Source organism: Oncorhynchus keta, chromosome 37, assembly GCF_023373465.1.
Source record: "Oncorhynchus keta strain PuntledgeMale-10-30-2019 chromosome 37, Oket_V2, whole genome shotgun sequence".
In the NCBI taxonomy this organism is placed as follows: Eukaryota; Metazoa; Chordata; class Actinopteri; order Salmoniformes; family Salmonidae; genus Oncorhynchus; species Oncorhynchus keta.
Genome location: NC_068457.1, coordinates 8,331,655 through 8,342,587, shown reverse-complemented (window position 1 = coordinate 8,342,587; position 10,933 = coordinate 8,331,655). Strand labels below are relative to the sequence as shown.

Here is a 10,933-nt window from a genome sequence, read left to right as displayed (position 1 = left end):
AACCTGAACACCTACAGTGAACCTAGTACCTACTGCATCTGGGAAATCCAACTGCAACTAAAACCTAGGGTGACAATATAGCATGACTCTAAAATCAGCCATGGCGGATTGTCGACCCCCAAAAAAGTGCAAATGATCACAATTCCTGACATTTAATCCTACTAAAAACTCCCTGTCTTTGGTCAGTTAGGATCACCACTTTATTTTAAGAATATGAAATGTCAGAATAATAGTAGAGAGAATGATTTATTTCAGCTTTTATTTATTTCATCACATTCCCAGTGGGTCAGAAGTGTGCATACACTCAAATAGTATTTGGTAGTTTGTCGTTTAAATTGTTTCACTTGGGTCAAACATTTCAGGTAGCCTTCCACAAGCTTCCCACAATACGTTGGGTGAATTTTGGCCCATTCCTCCTGACAGAGCTGGTGTAACTGAGTCAGGTTTTGTAGGTCTCCTTGCTCGCACATGCTTTTTCAGTTCTGCCCACAGATTTCCTATGGGATTGAGGTCAGGGCTTTCTGATGGTCACTCCAATACCTTGACTTTGTTGTCCTTAAGCCTTTTTGCCACAACTTTGGAAGTATGCTTGGGGTCATTGTATATTTGGAATAACTATTTGCAACCAAGCTGATATCTTGAGATGTTGCTTCAATATATCCGCATAATTTCCTCCTTATGATGACATCTTTTTTGTGAAGTGCACCAGTCCCTCCTGCAGAAAAGCACCCCTACAACATGATGCTGCTACCCCGTGCTTCACGGTTGGGATGGTGTTCTTCGGCTTGCAAGCCTCCCCCTTTTTCCTCCAAACATAACGATGGTCATTATGGCCAAACAGTTCTATTTTTGTTTCATCAGACCAGAGGATATTTCTTCAAAAACTACGATCTTTGTCCCCATGTGTAGTTGCAAACCGTAGTCTGGCTTTTTTATGGCAGTTTTGGAGCAGTGGCTTCTTCCTTGCTGAGCGGCCTTTCAGGTTATTTTGATATAGGATTTGTTTTACTGTGGATATAAATATTTTTGTACCTGTTTAATCCAGCATCTTCACACGGTTCTTTGCTGTTGTTCTGGGATTTATTAGCACTTTTCGGACCAAGTACGTTCAGCTCTAGGAGACAGAACGTATCTCCTTCCCGAGCGTGGGCTGCGTGGGTCCATGGTGTTTATACTTGCGTACTTTTGTTTGTACAGATGAACGTGGTACCTTCAGACGTTTGCAAATTGCTCCAAAGGATGAACCAGACTTCCACTTCACAATAACAGCACTTACAGTTGACCGGGGCAGATCTAGCAGGGCACAAATTTGACCAACTGACTTGTTGGAAAGGTGGCATCCTATGACGGTGTCATGTTGAAAGTCACTGAGCTCTTCAATAAGCCCCATTCTACTGCCAATGTTTGTCTTTTGACATTTAATGACTGTGTGCTCGATTTTATACACCTGTCAGCAACTAGTGTGGCTGAAATAGTCAAATACACTAATTTGAAGGGGTGCCCACATACTTTTGGCCAGGTAGTGTATGTTTAGTAAACATGTGCAGTATGGTATGTGTACTGTATGTTATGTGTTATAGTAGATGCACCCATGTGGCGTGCTATCTATAGTCATAAGATTTGCAAAATTAACATGTTCATCAGAGTCTATTGGGAACTGTCGCATTTAAAAAATCATCACCAGGAAGACATTGCCTCAAAGCCTGGTCACAGATCTGTTTGTGCTGTCTTATCAACTCACCGGGGTTTGCAAGGCAGCAGAAACAGATCTGGGACCAGGCATATCCCCTCATCCCTCAGAGAGAACAAGAGAACGAAGAAATGTATACTCACTGAAAGCTGCTACTGCCAGGATCAGCGTCACAAAGATGGAAACCCAGGAGACCCACAATGCTTTCTTGCGGTAGCTTTGAGCTTCGTGGGGCTTCAGCCTCATGCTGCTCTCCAGTAAGCCTGTCAAAAGCAACACGGTATTAAGCAAGGGTGAGATTCTTGATGCTTTTATCAATCACATCATAATCATTTGTCCATTGCCTACAATAGATTTAAGATGATCTACATGCTATGAAGATTCCTGGTTTCTGTAACAAAGAAAAATGAAGCAATACACACATTTGAAGGATCCTTGTATTGTAGACTACTGAAAACCCAGAGGTGTGAGGACTGGCACAGGTGTGATAATAGTGTAGGGTTACACAGTAAACTACTGTCTCACAATAGTGATAATGATGAGGCACTGTGGGCCATCAAGAAATTGAATCTTCTAGACATGAAATCAAGTTGGTCATGAGCTGAGTCCTACCGACTGCAACCTCAAGAGCCTGGGATTTATTCACTACATCTAGCAACAAGAAACCATTTTACAGTTTAAGAACCAATTGAAAGCAAACAGAAAAAGACGGCATACACGGGGAGGGACCTACCTGAATTTGTCCAATAGAAACCCTCTTTTTCGTTACAAAACTTTTCTGTTGCGAAATGTTTTGAAACAGACTAAACATTTTGCAACAGAATCAGCATAATAAATACATACATAGTCCTCTAATATGTGTTTTGAATAAGGTGAATTGCATATAAGAGCTAGAGGGCGTGGACATTATTTTTATTTTAGAGTCGGCTGAGCAGAGTACCAGCATGTAGGTTAAACTATAATGGCCATTGATACAATTATCTCAGAGATGTATTCCTTAGATGTGTAGGATCGGTGATGGAGATAGTGCCCTGATATTATCAAGCGGTTAACAAACTTAACACATGTGTTATGGCAGCCTTACTATACCCCCTTCAAGTGAAGTCTAAACCATAAATATTCAAAGTCTCCAGTCTGCTTAAAGAGACTACTTATAACGTACAATCAAAATTCTGGAAACGTGCTGGGAGTAGCCCATAAGCGTTCAGAGGTACGTTCAGAGTTTAGTTTGTTGAGATATTTCTGCTAAAAGAAAAAATACGAAACGTACATAGAATGTTGGCTTACTTTGTACTATCGACAGACTATTATATTGTGTTAGTGGACTGCAATAATTTCTAGTTGCACAAAGCATTTATTTAAAAAAAACTTCCTTGAAAATGATTCATAATATTGCGATATTATCCAATAAAGGCGCACATATGTCACAATACAGACGCACTCGAGGCTAAAGTAGCCTAGTCTACGTTTAAATAGCAGGAGTATTCTATTTTTGTTTGATTTCTCATAGTTATCGGCCTACCTTGCCCCTCCACGCTATCGCTAATCTTCATCTCCTGGTCCATCTTGAATTTAGGTTTGGGTGGCTGTTGATCTGTCGGGTCGCACTGGCCGTTCACAGTCGACGGATCAACAATAGTTGGATCCGGGATGGTGCTCACCGGGTCTGAGGCTGTAGAGTCCGTCATTGCTCTAAATTGCGGTTCCAATTAGGCAACTCCAAAAGTCTCACACCAACGCGCGAAGTTCCGTCCTCAAGCGTTGAGTTGCGCCTGGCGGAGTGGGCTTCTGTAGATCTGAGCGCAATATCGAGCGCATCAATACCGTGCCCCCATGCCAGTCATGAATTCGAAGTCGAGTGCGAAGACAGCAGCAGGAGGACTCTAATTACGAATCTAGTTTATTTAACGAGGCCTCTGGGTTGTGTGGAATCCGTACCCATGTCCATGTCAAGTCTGCTTATCAGTGAACACTGGAGACTGTAGACATGTTTGCCACGCTACAACAGTTCCCGGTTCGACTCCGCTGCGCGTAATGAACAACATCTGTCCCAGGTGGTTCTCGAGACAGCATCGAATTTCACTGGCGCACAGTAGGCGATTCCAAAATAGTCTCAGAAGAATATTAAAGGAAAACAAACACATTCAATGAGAAATATATGTGCTTTGTGGCTTTTAACTATTTCATCAATGCCATGGACAAACATATTTTTCTATTTCTAAATATTGATTTAGTGGCCTGCATCAGTCTATGGAGTGTTCCTGCACATGAACTAATGTAGATATAGACAAACATAGTATATATATTATTATGCCTGGACAGTATGGGGCATTCTCAGGTAAACAGCTTCTTGCTAACATAAATGTCCTATTTGTAAAGTGATTTTTCACATTCCAAGTGACTAGAGGAATGCCATTCAATAATAGTGCACTAAAGTGGCAATGGATGAAGTAGCCCGTAGACTAGCTCAGACCACTGTCCTTAAACTATTGGCCATATTTAGCTATCTACTTTCCCCACTATAATAGACTGTAACGCTATGGCTTGAATGCTGGAATGTTATGTCGTTTTGCTCAAAGATCAAGACTAAAAACTGCACGCTAGAATCTCTTTGATTGCCGACCTATATACGGTGCATTCGGAAAGTATTCAGACCCCTTCACTTTTTTTCTGCATTTTGTTACATTGCAGCCTTATTCTAAAATTGATTAAATTGTTTTTTTCCCCGCCTCATCAATCTACACACAATAACCCATAACGATAAAACAAAAACTGAAATATCACATTTACATAAGTATTCAGACCCTTTACTCAGTACTTTGTTGAGTAAACTTAGGCAGCGATTACAGCCTCGAGTTTGGCACACCTGTATTTGGGGAGTTTCTCCCATTCTTCTGTGCAGATCCTCTCAAGCTCTGTTAGGTTGGATGGGGAGCATCACTGCGCAGCTATTTTCAGGTCTCTCCAGAGATGTTTGACCAGGTTTAAGTCCAGGATCTGGCTGGGCCACTCAAGGACATTCAGAGACTTGTCCCAAAGCCACTCCTGTGTTGTCTTGACTGTGTGCTTAGGCTCGTTATCCTGTTGGAAGGTGAATCTTCATCCTAGTCTGAGGTCTTGAGTGCTCTGGAGTAGGTTTTCATCAAGGATCTCTCTGTACTTTGCTTTGTTCATCTTTCCCTCGATCTTGACCAGGTTCCCAGTCCCTGTTGCTGAAAAATCCCCACAATAGGATGCTGACAACATCATGCTTCACCGTAGGGATGGTGCCAGGTTTCCTCCAGACGTGACGCTTGGCATTCAGGCCAAGCAGGTGGACCACAGATGGACTCCAATGAAGTTGTAGAAACATCTCAAGGATGATAAATGGAAACAGCATGCATCTGAGCTCAATTTCAAGTTTCATAGCAAAAGGTCTGAATACTTATGTAAATAAGGTATTTCTGTTTTTTATTTGTAATAAATGTGCAACATTTTCTAAAAACCTGTTTTTGCTTTGTTATTATGGGTTATTGATGAGGAATTTACTTGATTTTATCCATTTTAGAATAAGGCTGTAACGTAACAAAATGTGGAAAAAGCCAAGAGGCCTGAAAACTTTCCCGAATGCACCGTAAGTCAGTGGCACAGACCATGCAGACGGAAAGGTTACTGACTGTAAGGTACAGCCTGCCCCTATGTGGAATATTGCAACTATTACAGCACAAGATTCATTTTTTGGGGAAAAATAAAGTGCTTTCATTTGTTCTCTATTATTTTCCATATATTGCCCTATTCTTTCAATTTTGCTACGATTATAAACATACCGTAGACAATATAACTGAGAGAAAAGAAAATACCCTCTAGTGTTCAAGCAGGCCCGATAGCATTGAAGCGACACAACACGACCTATGACCCTGCATCATCATTCCCCTTGCTCTGTGGATATGCTGTCTCACCCCAGGAAGTGTACAAGCGTCCATATTGAACATTGTTTTTTTCAAAGCAAATTGATGTTGTGATCATGTTCATAGCACACAGTGTTCTATACTGAAAGGTTTTTACTATATGTGGGTATATGTATCGTCAGTGTCTAGGAACAGAAGGAATAACTGTTATAACTTGTCTGTAGTTCGTCTCTCTTTCGCAGGGTTGTCCACAATTAACAAGATATTCACAACTGGTTCTAAGTCATGTTGGCTTACAGTCGAATTGAAAGAAACGCACACAAAATCTAATTACTGACATTAGATTTACGCTGAAATTGGGGAATAACGGCTCACAATGAAATTACAAGTTCTAGCTTTATAAATGAATGACTTATTTATTGATTAAAGAGAAAGTGAACATGAATAGGCAAAGCAGTGCACACATATAAAGATTAAAGCTGTAAATAAGGTTATAGTGAATCGATATTGCATTTGTGAGACATACATGTCATATGTAATACGTATCATGTGTTGCGGTGTCCATGGGTTCATTTCACTCTGGGTAAGTAGAAAAAAGGGCTTGATTGACAAAATATTGCACTATCCCTTTAAGGTGAGATTGTTAGGCCTACTGTATGCTGCTAGGCTAGGCTTGGCAGTCACACTTTATTTGCATAGATTGAAAATCATTTTAAATGTTTGAAAAGCTTGCAGCGAGCAATACCATTCACCTGAATCACACTTTGTTATTATACATATGAAAAATACTGCAAAGGTCCAAGATCAAACATACAGTACACTCATTCCCACAGACATTATTTTTTACCCCGCACTAACCTCTGGAAGAGGAATGCTTCTTTCTTGGTTATCAGATCTTTCTTGTAGCCTGCCCTGAAGTGGTTGATCCGCGTGTCACAGTTCCGCAGCTGCTTGTGCTTCTAGCTAGGGCTGGGCGGTACACCATATTTTATGATATACCGGTATTTATGCAGGGACTGGTTTGGGTTTTTACTTGACCTTCTATACCGGTATTTTCATGTTTTGGTTTGTTAAATGTGATACGCCATGTGTAATGTACATTTTTATAGTTTACTTTGCTACTTGAGTCATCTCTCTCCGTGCCACTCTGTGCAAAAGAGCAAGAGGGTAAGTAATAAAATGGGGATGAGGTAGTTGGGTGTGCTATTTACAGATTGGCTATGTACAGGTACAGTGATCGGTAGGCTGCTTTGACAGCTGATGCTTAAAGTTTTAGGGAGATATATATCTCCAGCTTCAGAGATTTTTGCAATTCGCTCCAGTCATTGGCAGCAGAGAACTGGAAGGAAAGGCAGCCAAAGGAAGTGTTGGCTTTGGGGATGACCAGTGCAATATACCTGCTGGAGCGCGTGCTATGGTTGGGTGTTGCTATGGTGACCAGTGAGCTGAGATAAGGTGGGGCTTTTCATAGCAAAGACGTATAGATGACCCTGAGCCAGTGGGTTTTGCAATGGATATGTAGTGAGGGCCAGCCAACGAGAGCATACAGGTCGCAGTGGTGGGTAGTATATGGGGCTTTGGTGATAAAACGGATGGAACTGTGATAGACTACTTCCAGTTTGCTGAGTAGAGTGTTGGGGGCTATTTTGTAAATTACATCGCCAAAGTCGAGGATCGGTAGGATGGTCAGTTTTACGAGGGTATGTTTGGCAGCATGAGTGAAGGAGGCTTTGTTCAGAAATAGGAAGCTGAATCCAGATTCAATTTTGGATTGGAGATGCTTAATGTGAGTCTGGAAGGAGAGTTTACAGTCTAACCAGACACCTAGGTATTTGTAGTTGTCCACATATTCTAGGTCAGAACCGTCCAGAGTAGTGATGCTTGTCGGCGGGAGAGTGCGGGCAGCAATCAGTTGAAGAGCATGCACTTAGTTTTACTAGCATTTAAAAGCAGTTGGAGGCCACGAAAGGAGTGTTGTATGGCATTGAAGCTCGTTTGGAGGTTTGTTAGCACAGTGTCCAAAGAAGGGCCAGATGTAAACAGAATTGTGTCATCTGCTTAGAGGTGGATCAGAGAATCACCAGCAGCAAGAGCGACATCATTGATATATACAGAGAAAATAGTCAGCCTGAGAATTGAACCCTGTGGCACCCCCATAGACTGCCAGAGGTCCGGACAATAGGCCCTCAGATTTAACACACTGAACTCTATCTGAGAAGTAGTTGGTGAACCAGGCGAAGCAGTCATTTGAGAAGCCAAGGCTATTGAGTCTTCTGATAAGAATACAGTGATTGGCAGTCGAAAGTCTTGGCCAGGTCAACAATTTTGATGACAACAATTCTATTTTCACATTGTTTCTTAATATAAATCTACTAGCCTTCTATAATGACACTAACGGTTTGTGTTTCTTACATCAGCAAACAGCTAGTTTGTCTTTTCTTAGCAAATTGCCCTAAATATTGTGAGACGCTAATTGTTAGCCGCTAATGCTAATGGCTAGCTAGCTAATAAATGTACTGAGTAAGAGCAAACGTAGCTAGCTAATACAGCCTGATACCAGTGATGGTGTAGACCTAAATCAGCATGTTGTTTGTGTAACAGTATCTTCTAAATCAAAGCAGAATATGCAAAGGAAGAATATGTTAGCCAAAGCTTGTAGGGTCCCCTAGGAAACACTTATCAACACTTTTTTATTTTTTATTTCACCTTTATTTAACCAGGTAGGCCAATTGAGAACAAGTTCTCATTTACAACTGCGACCTGGCCAAGATAAAGCAAAGCAGTGTGACAAAAACAACCCAGTGTTACACATAAACAAACATACAGTCAATAACACAATAGAAAAATCTTTGTACAGTGTGTGCAAATGTGGAACAGTAGGTAGGTAAGGCAATAAATAGGTAATGGAGGGGAAATAATTACAATTTAGCATTAACACTGGATTGATAGATGTGCAGATGACAATGTGCAAGTAGAGATACTTGGGTGCAAAAGAGCAAGAGGATAAGTAATAATATGGGGATGAGGTAGTTGGGTGTGCTATTTACACATTGGCTGTGTACAGGTACAGTGATCGGTAAGCTGCTCTGATAGCTGATGCTTAAAGTTAGAGAGGGAGATATAAGACTCAATTGTTGTGGAAATACTACACAGAGACACTCGAAGATACATCTAAAATGAACAATTCTTTATTATCAGTGCGCTGGAGAGGTTCCAACCAACTCAGTGCACCAAGTACACATGTCGATCAGGAGCTCTACCTGGGGCAGTCCTGTTAGTTCTCTTATATACAGACAAATTATATTTGCATGATTTAGCTTATTCATCATTCATGATTAATTAATCGTTAACGATTACTTCTTTCATGTGACCGACCAATACTGGGTCATGCATGTGACAGACTAATAACTCACAAGGCTTCTTCTCTCAAAACTGAGACCTTGAAACTGAGATATCCCTTTCTCAAAACAAGTTTCTGGGCATACTGCCAAATTGCAGGTACTGATAGTGAGGATTCGTTCAATGAGTCACTCATGAAACACAGAAATTGGTTATAAGAAAAGCACATGAATAAAACAGAGAAATTGGTTATTAGAAAAGCACATGAATAAAACCGAGAAATTGGTTATTAGAAAAGCACAAACATAAAAATGTCAATTAAACATTATTTTCACAAACACTGTTACAAAATATGTGTCATGATTAATATAATAAAAGAATGACTAAGGTTAATTGTATTTTCATACTTTATAAATTATTTATTATTTCAATTACAAACCAGCTGTAAAGGAGTTATTGGTTCATGAGATCATTTAGAAAAAATACACATAATGAATTGGATATTTACTAATAGTTATTAAGTGTGACACTTACTAATACTGCAATTGATGATGAATAGATATAGAAAATCAAGAAGATTGAATTACTGCTATTTTTTTTATTTAACTGCCTTTTTCGTCAGCATGCTAGGCTAGCTAATGCTAGAACGAGCAGTATTTCAATCTTCTTGATTTTCCCATATCAGATAATGGGATCATCAGGAGTACAGGCACATCTTCCATCCCTGGATTGGGGTACGTTTTCTAGCCATATCCACATTCCTCACTGCGGTGCAAACATTATGGCTGAGGATCGTTCTGACTTGAAGGGGGAATATGTATTTACTGTATTTACCTCAAGTCGAAACATATCGGCTAATAAAAACCCTATTTACCACGGTCTCAGTCTTTCTGTCTCTCTCTGAAGCTGGTTTGCTCTCTTTAAGTCAGGTTGTTGTGGCTGGTCTCTAGTTGGTCTCTCTTTAAGTCAGGTTGTTGTGGCTGGTCTCTAGTTGTTCTCTCTTTAGTCCGGTTGTTGTGGCTGGTCTCTAGTTGGTCTCTCTTTTTAGTCAAATTGTTGTGACTGAACTCTAATTAGTCTCTCTTTAGTTAGGTTGTTGTGGCTGGTCTCTAGTTGGTCTCTCTTTAAGTCAGGTTGTTGTGGCTGGTCTCTAATTGGTCTCTCTTTAGTCAGGTTGTTGTACTCATCACAGTAGACACATAGGCCTATGATCCCAGCCAGTAGGACACACTGCAGCAGCTCCAAAAGGTCTCCTCCGTCAAATGAAAATATACTGAGGCACACATTGCTATTATAACATCAATCTGACAGATGTGTTCTTCTCTTGCAACCTCATCTTTATTTTTGTCTCAGCTTTGGTTACATGTTCAGTTGCTATTTCAAGCTCTGAGAATTCAGATAAATATATTTTCTTCTGGTAAGAGATTTGATGTCTGTGTTTTGTATTGTTACATGAATGATGAGCACCAGCTCCAGGTTCTCTCTGACATACACTACATGACCAGAAGTATGTGGACACCTGCTTGTCAAATATCTCATTCCAAAATCATGGGCATCAATATGGAGTTGGTCCCCCCTTTGCTGCTATAACAGCCTCCACTCTTCTGGGAAGGCTTTCCACTAGATGTTGGAACATTGCTGCGGGGACTTGCTTTCATTCAGCCACAAGGGCATTAGTGAGGTCGGGCACTAATGTTGGATGATTAGGCCTGGCTCGCAGTCTGTGTTCCAATTCATCCCAAAGGTGTATGATGGGTTTGAGGTCAGGGCTCTGTGCAGGCCAACCAAGTCCTTCCACACCTATCTCAACAAACCATTTCTGTATGGACCTCGCTTTGTAAACGGGGGCATTATCATGCTGAAACAGGAAAGGTCCTTCCTCAAACTGTTGCCACAAAGTTGGATGCACAGAATCGTCTAGAATTTCATTGTATGCTGTAGCGTTAAGTTTTCCCTTCACTGGAACTAAGAGGCCTAGACCGAACCATGAAAAACAGACCCAGACCATTATTCCTCC

General features: G+C 40.8%; 1 protein-coding gene across 1 annotated transcript in view; it reads right to left on the bottom strand.

Moving 5' to 3' along the window:
- The window catches only part of LOC118370140 (transmembrane protein 163-like), a 56,690-nt gene extending 52,946 nt beyond the window's left edge, over window positions 1–3,744 (bottom strand). Inside the window, exons 1-2 of the mRNA XM_052499060.1 lie at window positions 3,213–3,744; window positions 1,834–1,953 (exon numbers count right to left, since the gene is read on the bottom strand). Coding sequence (XP_052355020.1) covers window positions 1,834–1,953; window positions 3,213–3,378 — 286 coding nt within the window. The 5' untranslated portion in view covers window positions 3,379–3,744. The remainder of the gene's footprint in view (window positions 1–1,833; window positions 1,954–3,212) is intronic.
- Window positions 3,745–10,933: the final 7,189 nt, after the last annotated feature.